Genomic DNA, 15,256 nt, shown 5'->3' with positions numbered 1-15,256 from the left:
GAATTGAGGCTTATACTTATTATTCATTCATTAACATTACACCGAGATGGGTTTTAACTGCCATTGCAGGTGTGGTTGTGGTGACAAAATACTTTTTAAAGTATAATATTTTGATTGAAGCCAATGGTTAAAGTAGATATAGAATATAGTAGATATAGATAGAAAATATGCTCATATTACCCCTACTTCAGATACCTAGCAATAGAACATGCAGCGAGGCGGGTGTCATGCAGCACTGGTGCGCGTGCGCCGTGTGGGTCAACGTGTCGCGCACGTCGCCCATGTACGCGCGCGTCGCCGACGTGCTGGCAGACTATATCGACAGCCTCACTCTACAACAACGGTACATTTTTATCCTTCATTTGCTTGTTTCTAACTTTAGCTACTGTTCTTATTTATGCTTAACTAAATATTCCGTCTAATGTCCGGCTGTCATTGAACATCCTTGACAGTCGTTACGGGTAGTCAGAAGCCAGTAAGTCTGACACCAGTCTAACCAAGGGGTATCGGGTTGCCCGGGTAACTGGGTTGAGGAGGTCAGATAGGCAGTCGCTTCTTGTAAAGCACTGGTACTAAGCTGAATCCGGTTAGACTGGAAGCCGACCCCAACATGATTGGGAAAAGGCTCGGAGGATGATGAAATATTCCGTCTAATTTACACATTATTTTAAAGAATAAGACACCTAAAAATATTGCAGGTCTAAGTGCGCAAGACGTAAACTTCAATCCATAGTAACCGTGTTGCAGCGTACCGTTAACAATCACCTTTTAAAATATGGAATTGACGCGTCAGTTCTTACAAATCCTACATTCGAACCACCAAGAGCACCCATGGAATACTATCAAGCACAGGTAAATTAAATTTGACAAACTGAATAATCATCAATCAAAAGCGTTTTTAGCAACCATGTTCCTAGTACTTCAAACACCCTGGTCTGCAACAAAGTTATTTAGTTGAATAGACGTAGGTTGACAGGAATTATATACCTAAGTTGTGCCCATGTTTCAGATTATATTGAGTCCTGCTCACGCTGTGTTCGAAGGTACACTAACATATAATACGAGGGCGGATGCCTTCACGATGTCAACTAACTACATTTCTAGAATAAGCACGTAAGACCAACTAAATATTTTACATACCTATAATACATAATAGATATGTAATGTAAATGTATTTAAAATCTTTGCTTCCCAGGTAATGAAATATAATTAGACATTTTCTGGTTTTATAGGTACGGAGATGAGTCGAAATGTATAACGAGCTCACATCCCCACCTGGGGCCATTTTGTTATTGTAACGATAGGAAAACACCACAACAAGTATGAGGTAACTTCTGCAGCAATTTGTTTGAATTTGATATATTATTCTGATACTTAAGTAGCCTTTAGTAAAGTAACGTCATTGATTTCAGATGTCTATGATAGGCAAAAGAACTAGAAAAGAGATTTTGCCGCAAACCTCAATTCAGATTAAGACAGAAGTCGAGAATATAGACGTAGTGAATTAAAGTGAAAAACATGATTTCCATGTTCTACTCTACCTAAAATTTTAAGTTTTAATAATGTTTTTTTTAATTGTTAGTAGATATTAGTTAGCATTAATACAATAAACTTATATCAACTGAGTATAATAGAGATTTCTTTAACAATCCTATTTTTAATGTAACCATTTACTGGAAATCACCTTATCGGTGACGTAAGAAGGGTTTTGTAAGCCTGTAATCTCTCATAGGCCGCGAACGCACAGGCAGGTGGCTTGCTTAGCGCCTAGTGCCTAGCGGCTTTCATCCTGGCTATTCGACTAGCTAGGCGCTAAGCGCGCAGTGCAGCCGGTCGCGTTCATTTTAGAACGTTCGTTTTACTGGGCTACTCGCTAGGTGACGCGCTAGACACTAGGCGCTAAGCAAGCCACCTGCCTGTGCGTTCGCGGCCATAGACAATTATGAGTGTTGACAGTTACAGTTACGGTGAACTGTTGACGGTTATGTCAGTAGGTACAAAAGTTAGTCACACAGCTGTCAACTGCACAAAACATTCCCTGTATATGTATAAATATTCTGAGGCATCTGAAAAACACATGAAATATTTTAGAAATTGCGAAATATAAAGTGACTCGTTGGTATTTATAAGTTTCTGAGGTTATTGATATCTTCCGAGCCTTTTTTCCCAACTATGTTGGAGTCGGCTTCCAGTCTAACCGGATTCAGCTGAGTACCAGTGCTTTACAAGAAGCAACTGCCTATCTGACCTATGGGATTATACTGGAATGATTTTATATTAATAAAATTGTTTGTACAAAACAATGTCGATGACGACTTGCAAGGTATGAAAAACTTTTGTTGCATGTAATGCATATAAAATTGATATTTCTATTCCAGCTTCTGCCGTTGATTAGGTAGTAGGCAGATATATGTATGTAGGTACAGATAAAGATAGATTGTTCTAGCATAGTTTAGATATTAAATATCCTTATATATTAAATATATTATCCTTGCCTGCTTCTTTTCCAGTAAGCAACCGAACGAATTGATATTATTTTCAGGTGCTTACTCGTTGGAAGAAGCTGTGTCAAAATAAGCGTCGAATTTTTTCCGTACTAATCATGTTCTTGACTATTTTGGCTTATAATCAGTATCCTTTATACAAGCACATCATCACGCGGAAGCCCAAATCCATTCTCAGCTTGAAAGATACACATAGGTACCGATTTATTTTGTATTTATCGATTTATTTTTTCTTTATTAAATCATTACAGTTACGTTACGTCCTCCTCTCACCCGGAGAAGGATTGAGCGTTAATCACCACGCTTGCTCAATGCGGGTTGGTGATTTCAGACTTAATAGTTCAGGTTTCCTCAAGATGTTTTCCTTTTTTATCAGCCATTGGTGTCCAAGATATACTTAGAAAGTACATACAAACTTAGAAAAGTTGCATTGGTACTTACTGATCTGGAATCTAGCCCGCACACTCATACTTGAGAGGTTGGTTCTTTACCCACTAGGCCACAATGACTTTATTCAATCATGAACTTTTAATTATCATAAATGTACAAGTAAACATAAGATAAAGCAGTTTTGGAGAACCGAAACGAAATCTGAGCGCTTATTAATACTTTGGCAACAGCATACTACAAACATCATCCTGAGGGTTCAAGGAGAAGTAAATTTTTCAGTCTCTTCATATTACAGACTAGTACAAATCCGCCTAACGCAGGATCTTATACAAGAGAAGGGCAAAGGATGCAAGAAGCCAGATATTGATCCTTTCTCTGAAGAAGCTATGAAGACATTATTGTATTTGCCAAAAATAAGTTGTAAAGGCATCAACTGGGTGACATGTAATGTATGTAAATAAATCTTTGAATCTTCAGTTTGATCTTTGAAGTACAGCATCGTTGGTGTTCATAATAAGATCCACTTAAAAATGTCGTAATTTTCCGCTTACAGCGATCTGAATGCTCTATCACAGAAGAAGCAAAAAGCATGTCTGGCATCAGTTGCATCTATCGAGATATAATATATGTACATGATCACCGATACTTCTTGTCTGGATATACCAAAGTTGATGGGGTCAATAAATACATTCTTAACAAAAGTGACCATGTTAAAATAGCCTGCACCGGCAGCATTTTAAATGGGTTCGTTTTTTATTATATCGAAGAACTTTTAAATAAAAGTACTTTAAATAAAAGAATTGTAAGCTCACAAAATCTTAACAAATTTTACTTCGGATATTGCTATAGAATGAAAAAGTTCTTCTTTCAAAATTTTGTCCAGTCTTTGTCAATAATAATTAAATATTAGATTTTAACTTTTCAGTAATAGTACACTATATCCTCGATGGCAAGGGCTTCAAGTAGGTTTTCGACCTATAAAGTCCAAACCAATTCCTGCAGATCGCAGGGATTCCTACAACGTCATGATACTTGCCTTTGACTCTGCGTCACACAATGGTTTTATGAGAAAAATGACGAAAAGTTATAAATATCTAGTTGATAGAGGAGTCATTTTGAACGGGTAAGAATCTTTGTCTTTGTCTTGGTTCACTGCAAATGGAACAATACAATAAGATGAAATTCTCTTATCATATTATGATTTCAGTCTGAATGTCGTGGGAGACGGTACACCCGCCGCTTTGTTTGCATTACTTACAGGCAAACCAGAAGAAGAACACCCAGATGCAAGGAAAGCAATCTCAAATAATGTATACGTTGACGAAACATCATTTATTTTTCATTTGTTGAAACAGTACGGGTTAGTGTTTTTCTTAATAGAAGTAATCTTAGTGATAGATTGTTTGAATGACAATTATCATCCACCGTACATTATAAGATCGATCATTGTTTTAATTCTTGCCCAGGTACCGCACGGCATATTTCGAAGACTTGCCAGCAATAGGAACTTTTCAGTATAGGTTTAATGGCTTTCGTCGCCAGCCAGCAGATCACTACCTACGCGCCCTGCTAATGGAGAAGGCACATGAGAATAGATTATTAAGTCTTGTTCATAAAAACAATTCTGACTTCTGCCTGGGAGCCATTCCACAATATCAGTTGTTTCTAAATCTAACTGATGAGGTCTCTCTTATTATTTTGTATACATGAAAAAATAATTTGCCTCTCTAAGCATGTCTTATAGTATTTCGTTCGGGACAGTTCTTACAGTTTGACGGAAAAAAGTTTTGCTTTACGTTTATAGCAGACATCAGTCATGACAACTTCAACATGATCTCAACTGCAGATGAAGCAGTTCTCTCGTTCTTGGAAACTTTGAAAAGAAAGAAGGTTTTTGAAGACACTCTCGTTATAGTAATGGGAGACCATGGAAGTCGGTAAGTATCTTTATCCTAGTTATGATAGTTTATTTCAACTGCACACTTTAATAGAAATTCTAACGATAATGTATGAACATTTTAGGTTTTCAAAGTACCGTTCAACGTATCAAGGAAAGATCGAAGAACGAATGCCTTTAACAGCCATCTTCTTACCGGAAAAGCTAAAACAACGTAGACCCAACGCCCTGAAAGCGCTTAAACAAAATAAAGACGTGCTGACCACACACTTTGATCTACATACGACACTACTTGACGTGTTAGACTTGAAGGACTACAGCAATAAGTACAAAGTGCCCGGCTCTGATATACCGAGAGCTATGACTTTATTAGAACCGGTAAATACTTTTGTTTCCTTGTATTTAATTCTGAGCTTACCTATAGCTAAGTTAAGGCATGAACAATTAAGAGTTCTAGTTTAAAAAATCTAAGCATACAGAGGGCAAGAAGATTTTTTTATACTATGTAGTGATGAAGGTTTTATAATAATAAATATTAACCTTATTATGACAAAAAAAAAGAATACATTTTATCTGTCAAACGTCTTCTTAATATTTCACTGTAAAACCTTAAATCCAAGCTCGTTGCCTCAGATACCTAGCAATAGAACATGCAGCGAGGCGGGTGTCATGCAGCACTGGTGCGCGTGCGCCGTGTGGGTCAACGTGTCGCGCACGTCGCCCATGTACGCGCGCGTCGCCGACGTGCTGGCAGACTATATCGACAGCCTCACTCAACAACAACGGTTAGTTTGAAATTGCAACATAAGTAAATTGTTTCTCTTCATTTGTGAAATACCCATTGGTTTGCTTATCTGTGGATTCAAAGCGTACGGTTCAGTAAGTATGGTTTCTGCTTCACAATATTACAGATCGAAATGCGCGAAACGACGTCTCATATCCATAGAATCGGTGTTACACAAAACCCTCAACGATCGCCTTTTGAAGCATGGTTACGATAAGTACGAGGACTCTTTCCTCGGGAATCCTAAACACGCAGCACCGAGAGCCGCCAGAGAATACTATCAAGCTCAGGTAAATAAGTATACAATATACCACTACTATATTGTGAGATGTGAGGAAGGTTTTGAGCATGAACGTGTCGGAGATAGAGGAAGAGGACGACCAAAGAAACGATGTATGGATTGTGTGAAAGTCGATATGGTTAGAAAGAATGTTACTTGCTTAGATGACGGCAGATAGAAGAGCATAAAAGGAGAAAACATGCTGCGTCTTGCATTAAGTTACTGTTGATAATTACAAAATCTGCTCATTTCAGATAATATTAAATCCTGGACGAGGTGTGTATGAAGGAACAATAATTTTCGATACGAAATTGAATTCTTTTAAAATGTCAGCAAAAGAAATTTCTAGAATCAGCACGTAAGTACTCTTATTTAACCTATATAAGTGAGAATTCAGAGTTCTTATGTGAGAGGTCCGTACTAAAGAAATAAACAGTACGTTAGTAGTTATATATCGTTGGTAGTTTAACGTAATAAAGAAATAAACAGGTGCTACCCGAAATACGTGTAAGTTAACGAGCAATCTAAAATTGCGGTAGCCTGCCCGATGCATCAGTCACCGCAGCGACTCACGACCAGCCATTCTTTTATGATTTTCTAACCACGTTAATAATCAGGCACATCCATACTATCATTCTATGTAAAAGTGTGTTTGTTTGTTAAGCCTGCGTGTTACAAACAACTGAATCGATTGGGATACAGTTGTTTAGTACGGAGATTGGTGATGTCTAGATGATGGTGAGAGCTTATGTTTAGGCCCGGAATAACAGCTAGTTACTTAAGTATTAATTAGTTAAGTACTTACTTATTTTTTTTTAATATTTTAGATACGGACAAGAGCCGCGTTGTATAAGCGCGACACACCCCCACCTCAATCCATTTTGTTACTGCAGAGACAGTCTTCCAAAGCGGTATTGGTATCCAAAAATGAAGAAAATGAATGTCACTTTTAACAAACGAAAGTAATTCCTGTTTTTGGAGTGATAGACTTTGTACTAGTAACAATTAGAAAATTTTTTATAGAAGGCCGATGTATCAATGTTAGGTCTTTATACACAAAAAATCCAGATTCCAGATTTAAATAAACCTAACGTACTTAAACATAGATAAAGACTTTCTTTAGATGGTCTACATGAAGTCAAAATTAGCATAAAATTCAAACAAATCATCTGATATTGGCGTACACAAACATTTATATCACTGCCCCGTGAGAACGTGATCAGAATAAGAGTAGAAAAACCGATTCTTCATTCAACCATTTCTCTAGCAAACGAGCTTTTATTCTTAAAGTAAGACAGCTTTGTTCTAAGTAGCTTTTTACCCGGGTAAAACGCAGAGGGTAGCGCAAAAACGATAGGGTTTGCAATTTGGATCGTCAAGCCACTAAGTATGAAGAGCGAACCATTTGCCCTCATTGCCTTTAACAAAGAGTGACGGTAAATAAATTGTATTCGCTTCTTCTCCTTATCTTTTGCCTGATAAAAAAGAGATCAATTTGTTTAACTGTGGATTATAATAACTGATCCATCTGTTGTTTTTGAGATAGACATTTAACATTGGCTACATTACATATAATTTCAATCTCTTGTCAAATAACAACGGATCGGTTATTCTAATCCGCAGTGAGACGCCTATTGTATATTGTTGTAACAGGCCCATCTGCGTAGATAATGAACATCTATCAAGGCGCTATCTTGGCGCAATATCTTGATTTATTTACCTACTAACTTAGTTATTGCATTTATGAAAATGTAGGTAAGGCGGTCTCAAAATGCATTCTACCCTCAAATATTTTTTTCCATTCCACACTCAATTTTTATTTTAGAATGTCGTTCCTGGAATTGATAACGCGAAAATATAGTTCACTACATCCGGAGACTCAGTGGTAAACAAAATTGAAATATTAGTAAACACATAGAAATAGTCTAGCTAGTTGATTATTTTGAGCGCAAAGGGACTGTGGCATTCCCGAAATCTATTAAACGAAAGCACTTGGGATCCAGGCTATCTATTCTCTCGTAGATGTCGTGATGTATTGGTGAAATTCGAGATTTAGTACCTGTGTTGACCGTTGAAGGTGAAAATAATCACACAGGTTCACAGAAAAGGTAACCACAACTCTATTTTTGTCATTAATGAAAACTATGATTGTACAAGTGCGGTAAAGAAATGCTACTATCAAGCATTAGTTTGTTCTAAAATGTCAATAAATAGCTTCCACTGAACAAAAACCTTCAACATTAACAAGTCCAGTATCATAACCAATTCATTCATACTTGATACAGTAGGTATTATAACTTACAATCTGGCAGCAGGCATGAATACGCAGCGCAGTGAGCGAGAGCCAATTCATTGTTATCTTTTACAATGGACTCCTGTTTGAGATGAGGACAATTCAACCTGGGAATTGTATTGTCATAGGCTTAACAAAACCCAGAATATTATAGAGCTATGTTATGTGATTGCGAAACTACTAATTCAATTACTTACTGTGATTATTATCAGTCCATGCTGGTGAAAAATCATGATATCAATTATCGGTTAATATGGTGTCACTGTGGGCATACAGCCCTGATTTAGGAACTTGTGGAATGAAATCACACTTACTTACTCCCTACGTATTGGCTGACAAGCTGTCTCATGCTAATCTACTATGTATTATAATCTACAAGCTCATTTGATTCTTCATTTTCGGTTGGAAAACCCTCAAAGGGATTTATAAAACTGAAGAGAAAATATGAAAAGACAATTTGATCTGTTCTCTTTGAAATGCTGCGACCGCAGACAGAAATCTTAAGTCGTTGAACGGAAAGCCGCTAATAAAAGATTTTCAGTTGCATGCAGCGCACAATATGACGATATTTCGCTGTACCTAATTGTCTTTGAAAATGCTGTGAAAAGTTTGAACTGTTTTGTTCAAATGACTGTTAGCTTATTTTGTAATGACAATTGTTTATTTAACTGAAAATATTTAAAATCCTAACTAATATTATAAATGTGAAAGTAACTCTGTCTGTCTGTCTTTCTGTCTGTATGTCTGTCTGTCTTTTCTTCACGCCTGGCCTAAACTACTGAACCGATTTGTGTGAAATTTGGTACAGACATAGTTTGGAACTTGAGAAAGGACATATAATAGTTTTTCATCAAAGAACTTATAGGTTCGGTATACGTATTGCGTACATGAAATGAACTCGAAACTATTTTAAAATTGACTCCGAAATATCCAAAGGTATTTATAGCTTCAACTTTCCGCATGAATTAACCGAACCAAGATGAGAGGAAATATTATTTTAAAAATGTAACCTAGTGTAACCTAACTATCGATTTTGCTCACAAAAACGACGAAGTTATTTCATGACTAAAATATGCTTTGCAACCATTAAAATTACTTAGGTACTTATTTATTTCAATTAAAGTCATTTTCATTTCATTCATTTTCAGCTTTTAGATATTTAATTACAAGATTTAGTTCGTTCGTTTCCACTTACGAACTTACATACTATTCCTAGAATTTATCCGTGGTTCCATGTGCTGGTTTTATGAATATAACATGGAATAGTGACAAGTCCAGCCAAAGGTTTTAGTTTCACGAAGCGTTAAATGAAGGTATGGATGAACATATTCACATAACACAAAAATCTGTTTGTTATATGCCATCCGCTCGGAAATACAGTACGTTGCAACAGTTTTTATTGGTTTTCAACCCTTTTGAAGACTCTTTTGTAGCACCAATGTTGTATGTACCAATGTCCTAGTCCCTAAAATTGCGTCCCATTCAGATTCCCACTGGTAGTCTCATCGTTTGCCTTTATGTATACATATATTATTATATACATTGGATTGCCAACAGACAACCCCACAACTACATTGAGCATGTAGTTGTGGGGTTACCCCCAAATGCTTCATACTTACGTTTACGATGTACGTTTTTTGCTCAGTTTCTGTTTCACTCCTTTCATCCAAAACAAAACAGCCTTATTACGTCACTAATAAAAACTTAATATAAAGATACCAACATGAAATAGGTACCTACTTAATGAAATAACCCAATCTTCTAAGCCGCTCGTAAATCGTCAAAGGTGAGTTTTGCCAGCCCTTAAGCTGATATTGTAGTAAAGTCGAAAAGGAAGTCAATGAAAGCCAACACTAACTCACTCCGGAACGAGGTCAGCTTGAGATGTTCACACGTATACAGTTCATGCCCTCGTACCGGTGAATGCAAGTACAAATCCAAAGAATAGTCTTGTATTGTAGTTTTCACAGCAATTGGAAATGCAGGGAGGTCAGTTATTCTTTGTAGTGGCTTTTGTATTTTATTTTCTTACTCTTAAAGGCGTCTGTGAAATTATAATCAGACACTATCATTTGAAATCAGTTTGTATCCTCTAGACGAATAAAATAAGGTACTTTGGATAGGGTAGATTCCACATTGTATGAAGCCCATGCATTTTGTTTACAATTAACATATCGTTCTAGTTTCCCACTCAAGCAATATCAGGTTGATTTATTTGTGAACGTTAGTTATTTCTACTTTCTACCTGATAAATCCCAATGGCGCATGTTTTCAGGAATATTTATTTGCCGCGCCGTCAATTTCTCCAAGCGGTTTCCCCAAGGATTTAATGGACGGAAAAATCATCGGAAATTATTTTATGAGAAAACTGCAAACTTGGAATTCTGTTTATGGACCTACTATGATAAAGTTTTTTATTAACAGTAGGTACAAACAGTATATTGAGAGTTTGTTTGTTCAGTGATAGTTTTCATCTTGGGGTTATAAAATAGTTGACAAATTCGATATCTTATTTTCCTGTTATCATTACTTTTCAGAAATATGGGGTTCGCAGAAGGCTTTCCTCCATACGATTTTAATATCATAATTCTACAATTTATTATTTTTTCAAATATGTAGATCGTTAAAACAAGTCCCTTTACTTACTTAAAACACCATAAATGCATATATCATTACTTCAGCTGTTGTTGGTCTTATACCAAGAGGCATATCTACCTTTGATATTAACAGGAATGATCTGAACGGAAATTACATCGATTCAATTTCCGTAGATAAAATCCGAACGCTTTTGTGTAAATAGTTTGTGAAGTTTGTAAAGTAATCAGACTATGTATAAGTGTATTAATATTTGCAAATGCTTAAGCAGTTAATAAGTGAAGAGCCCTTAGAACACCCACTTGCATTCTAATCTATAGCATAGAGTTTGTATACCTGTCATAATAATATATTTATTAACTTTCATCATATCCCATCAACTCAATGAGTACTTATTTTAGGGTTTGTTTTTCCAAATCACGGCAATAGCTAAATTTCAAAAGTCTTTATTAGCTCCAACGATTTCACACTACATTAATTTGAAGTACATTTATTCCTAACGTGATCATGCATGGCTCCTTTTTTATTTAAAACACGCTTATTTATTTATAACTAGCTTCCGCCAGCGGCTTCGCCCGCGTGGTGTGTAGATAAAAAGTAGCCTATGTGTTAATCCAGGGTATCACCTATCTAGAGGTACACAAAAATATTCTACCAATTGGTCCAGCAGTTTTTGCGTGAAAGAATAACAAACATACATCCATACATTCTCACAAACTTTCAAATTTATAATATTAGTAGAATATGATGCGATGGGATTCATATATATTTAATTCATAGGTGGCAACATGCAAATTAAGATATCAACGAAGAAAAAGTCAATGATCCCATCACACTAGGATCGATGGACGAATACATATGTTTTTTCTTTTTTAATCTAAGTTAACATCTGATGTGAGGCGTGATCCTATCACTCATAGTAATAATACTTACTTATACTTCAAGTTATTTATTTTTATTCAAATTCAAAACGTTTGAACAACTTAGTGTTGGTAATTGTAATATACCTATGAATTCAAAAACTTTCAGCTGAGACAAGATATTCTTCAGATAAAGATTAAGTATGAAACATATAGGAGAGTCAAAATTTCTTTTTTAGACAAAATACCTACATTTGTATATATTTGTTTCTAATGGAAGCAGATCAGACAGAGATGTCCCGGTACCATCATAGGGACAGTGATAAATTGCAGACGTATCTTCGGCAAGTGAATCTCGGCATGTAATCCATCTTCGTCTTTTTCTACTTGATATAAAACATAGATGTGGGACCTTGAGTAAATTCAGTTTTTGTATGCGGTTGTAAGAATAGTCATGGGGGCGCCAGCTATATCAAGATCTTCGTGACTAAACTTCACTACAACAGAACAATGAATTCTAAATGGCTTTCTTATTAGAAGTCCGTCAAGCTTCAGATGTTATGACGAGCTTAGTGATACAATTGCAAAATGTTCTTTTATAGTTATGTATTAGATTAGGATGGAAACAAAATATGTGAAGCATTTTCATAGTCGCGTTTCCCTTTATACTATAGTTTCAACGCCTTAAAGGAAAGACAGTTACCTAAGTTTAAAATAGAAAATGCGTCTTACCTTCGATGTGTACCTACAGAGCTATACTACCTTCTTACTCAATTTTTATTGTTACACTACAGCACTTTATTAAAGGATAAATTACTTATTTCTTCTTTAATAAATTGCTGTTCAACTTGTCATATTATTGTGTTTCTCGACGCAACATATTTACTCCGCCGACGCCGCAAGCTGCCAGGGGAAAATAAAACAATTTTAAGCGAATTGACTTCCTTTATACAGACAGATCCTGTTAAAAAATATATAATTGTACACATAAATTTTCTTTTTCTTGAAGAAATCCATTTACTTTCTTAACATTTTCCTAAAGTCAGGTTGAGAATCTCAAGAATATTCATCTAAATTTTGGCACTCAAATGCATACTTTCAGTTTTAAATAACTTACATAGAACTTTTGTTTTATAATTAATTACCTAATGTTTATTATTGTATTGTTTAATCACTGACGACAATTTTGTGAACACCAACTGTTTTAAATCCTTAGCAAACAAATAATCGATATGATTGAAATGTCGATAAGGCACTGTATACACATCCACTACATTTATCAGTCTCCTACGCAATGCGTCTGCATCATCGAACGACACTAACCAGTCATTTTCACCGTGAAATATAACGACAGGCGCAGTTACCTTCTCGAGCGGATACTCGGGAGGCAGCTTAGAACCATATACTTGTATATTTTGGCTATCTCCGTAGTCAAACCTTCGGAATTTACCCGATATTATAGTTTGCGAATAATGTTCCAATTGCTTCGTGGCTGCTCCAGATGGCGCGTGAGAAAAAATAACTGGCAAATTGGTGACGTTCAGCTGATCAGCGTCAAAACCACATACCAAGAACAAGAGGTTGCTACAAACTAGTTGAGCAAGGTCTTCTCTTCCACAGACGGGTATAAAGTTTTGCACTAAGGTAGAAGTTGGCACAAATTCGTAGAACCCCAATTCTTTCGCAAGTGCAAATAATAGTTCAGGGTGAGAAAGTGTCACGATTTTTAAAAAGTTTAGAAAAGGACTTTTCATATTTGGTATTGCAGTTGGAGCAGATAACGCTACCATTAAAGATATTTTATCGTTGTATTCGGGTACTTCAGAAGTCATGACGAAGAAAGCTGTACTGCCCTGAGAATGGCCTATGTAAACTAACTCTGTTTCATTCTTCTTATCTAAAACATAGTCAATCATAGCCGGCAAATCGTAGCGACCAATCTCATCCCAACTGAAGTTCCAGAATTGATACGTGGGTATCGAAAGGGTCGCATGTTTCTTGGAATGTTTGGTGCCTCGAGCGTTGCCCATCCATACATCATACCCTTCATTAGCGAGTAGATAGGCGATCCCAGTGTGCGGGCCCGCGGTCACCCAGTCGTCGGCGCTGGCTAACAAGCCATGCATTAGAAATACCGCTGGGCCGTCACTACGAATTCTAATCATGGTCAGAATATACCCATCCTTAGTTGTGACTTCATGTTCCTCCACGAAATGTCCATATTTACGAATAAGTTGAGACACGTTCAAATGAACGTCTTCATTATAAAGCCCAGCATTGAACAATTTTATATCACCTGTGACCCTCGTACTGGCGAACAGATCGGATTCCTGGCTGAGTTTGAGGTAATTCTGAAATTCCTGAATGTCCAATAATTCACGATCACGTATTTCGGAGCTGCGTGACCAGCATTGCAAACAAATAACACTTATTGCGATACACAACACTACTTTATACATATTGGACACTGTTACTGACATAAAATTTCTAAAATGATATTCTATATAATAGAAATATCCACAAACTTTTTATTAAGCTCCATATCTAGCAACGGAGTCAAGGCATATGATAATTTTGTAGCTAATAACATAGACTGTGGTTTAGCAGTAAATTATTCGTAATCCCATAAAATGCTAATTTTAGATTTTATTTACCATATAATACAGTTATGGAGTCAAAATATATGTAAATAATATACTAATTTATGAATGGAATAGAATCGTTCATAGCTAATTCTTTACTAGCTGATCCCGCGAACTTCTTATCGTTTAAACCTTCCCTGGACCTGTAGGTACGAACATTTTAAAACCAAATCGGTCCAGCCATTCTCGAGTTTTAGTCAGACTAACGAACATCAATCCATTTGTATATACAGGGTGTGTCGTTCACAATCACATTAAATCCTATCGTATATACTTTAAGATATTCTATGGCGAATTGTAAAAAAAATAACCTAATCCATTCAGTGGTTTAGCTACAGGAGTCATTTTTCGTTTTTATAATTTACAACATCATGTGTAAAGCAGAGATAAAATTAGGAGTATCGCATGTTTTGATCAGTTGACAGATGTCAGTTTTCAAGGGAGAATTTCAGTTGTTTGTAATGACTGGCTTTTATATGGTGTTCTAATTTTCGCACACTTTTATTCTATTTAGTTTGTTTGAAAAAATATTTTTTTTTATTTTTACGTATTTTTCTTTTTTCTTTGTGTTAATCGACATATATTAACCAGTATATTAACGCATTTCATTTAATGTGATTATGAACGACACACCCGATATAAGAAGATAAGGGGTCATTTAAAACCAGCAAAAGGTGGAGTGGGGTGAAGACTAACATTTTACTAACAACCTGTATCAACTATGACACAAAATCCACCAGAACGGTAGGTCGGCACTTATTAGCATTTTTTAAAGATACTAATTCAATAATTTACATAATATACAAAACTAACTATACTACTAACTATTATATCTAAATTATGTACCTATGTAACGTTCATTGACCGAATGAATAAAAAATAAGCAGATATTATTTTATTAAATACGTATCACGTCCTCGATGTGTGACACGTCCTGTTTCATAATTTACCTAGTTACATAGGCTTACAGTTTTTTTTTTACAATTTTTGGATACAACGCTTGGTAGTAAG

General features: G+C 35.9%; 4 protein-coding genes across 4 annotated transcripts; 3 read left to right on the top strand and 1 right to left on the bottom strand.

The window, feature by feature from the left end:
- The first annotated feature begins 227 nt into the window (after window positions 1-227).
- Window positions 228-1,117, top strand: LOC124632914. Its single transcript, XM_047167925.1, has 3 exons — window positions 228-343; window positions 699-852; window positions 1,010-1,117. The coding sequence occupies exons 1-3, from the start codon at window positions 228-230 to the stop codon at window positions 1,115-1,117; spliced, it is 378 nt and encodes a 125-aa protein (XP_047023881.1).
- A 3,607-nt stretch (window positions 1,118-4,724) lies between these two features.
- Window positions 4,725-5,253, top strand: LOC124633079. The gene is made up of 2 exons (XM_047168172.1): window positions 4,725-4,831; window positions 4,917-5,253. The coding sequence occupies exons 1-2, from the start codon at window positions 4,725-4,727 to the stop codon at window positions 5,251-5,253; spliced, it is 444 nt and encodes a 147-aa protein (XP_047024128.1).
- Window positions 5,254-5,460: 207 nt separating this feature from the next.
- LOC124632913 lies at window positions 5,461-6,217 on the top strand. Its single transcript, XM_047167923.1, has 3 exons — window positions 5,461-5,576; window positions 5,703-5,865; window positions 6,110-6,217. Exons 1-3 carry the CDS (start codon window positions 5,461-5,463, stop codon window positions 6,215-6,217), a joined length of 387 nt encoding a protein of 128 aa, XP_047023879.1.
- Window positions 6,218-12,637: 6,420 nt separating this feature from the next.
- Window positions 12,638-14,083, bottom strand: LOC124633389 (lipase 3-like). Its single transcript, XM_047168584.1, has one exon. The coding sequence runs from the start codon at window positions 14,081-14,083 to the stop codon at window positions 12,749-12,751; it is 1,335 nt and encodes a 444-aa protein (XP_047024540.1). The 3' UTR covers window positions 12,638-12,748.
- Window positions 14,084-15,256: the final 1,173 nt, after the last annotated feature.

This window comes from Helicoverpa zea, chromosome 9 (genome assembly GCF_022581195.2).
Source record: "Helicoverpa zea isolate HzStark_Cry1AcR chromosome 9, ilHelZeax1.1, whole genome shotgun sequence".
NCBI lineage: Eukaryota > Metazoa > Arthropoda > Insecta > Lepidoptera > Noctuidae > Helicoverpa > Helicoverpa zea.
Note: the sequence above shows the minus strand (reverse complement) of the source record. Positions and strands in the feature narration are given on the sequence as shown.

What these genes read in the sequence shown, in the direction of transcription:
- LOC124633389 (XM_047168584.1), bottom strand. Translation starts at nt 14,083, where the DNA reads ATGTCAGTAACAGTGTCCAATATGTATAAAGTAGTGTTGTGTATCGCA.
- LOC124633079 (XM_047168172.1), top strand. Translation starts at nt 4,725, where the DNA reads ATGATCTCAACTGCAGATGAAGCAGTTCTCTCGTTCTTGGAAACTTTG. An exon ending in ATGGGAGACCATGGAAGTCG is followed by an intron (nt 4,832 to 4,916) that starts GTAAGTATCTTT and finishes TGAACATTTTAG; the next exon opens with GTTTTCAAAGTACCGTTCAA.
- LOC124632913 (XM_047167923.1), top strand. Translation starts at nt 5,461, where the DNA reads ATGCAGCACTGGTGCGCGTGCGCCGTGTGGGTCAACGTGTCGCGCACG. An exon ending in AGCCTCACTCAACAACAACG is followed by an intron (nt 5,577 to 5,702) that starts GTTAGTTTGAAA and finishes ACAATATTACAG; the next exon opens with ATCGAAATGCGCGAAACGAC. An exon ending in GAGAATACTATCAAGCTCAG is followed by an intron (nt 5,866 to 6,109) that starts GTAAATAAGTAT and finishes TGCTCATTTCAG; the next exon opens with ATAATATTAAATCCTGGACG.
- LOC124632914 (XM_047167925.1), top strand. Translation starts at nt 228, where the DNA reads ATGCAGCACTGGTGCGCGTGCGCCGTGTGGGTCAACGTGTCGCGCACG. An exon ending in AGCCTCACTCTACAACAACG is followed by an intron (nt 344 to 698) that starts GTACATTTTTAT and finishes AAAATATTGCAG; the next exon opens with GTCTAAGTGCGCAAGACGTA. An exon ending in TGGAATACTATCAAGCACAG is followed by an intron (nt 853 to 1,009) that starts GTAAATTAAATT and finishes CCCATGTTTCAG; the next exon opens with ATTATATTGAGTCCTGCTCA.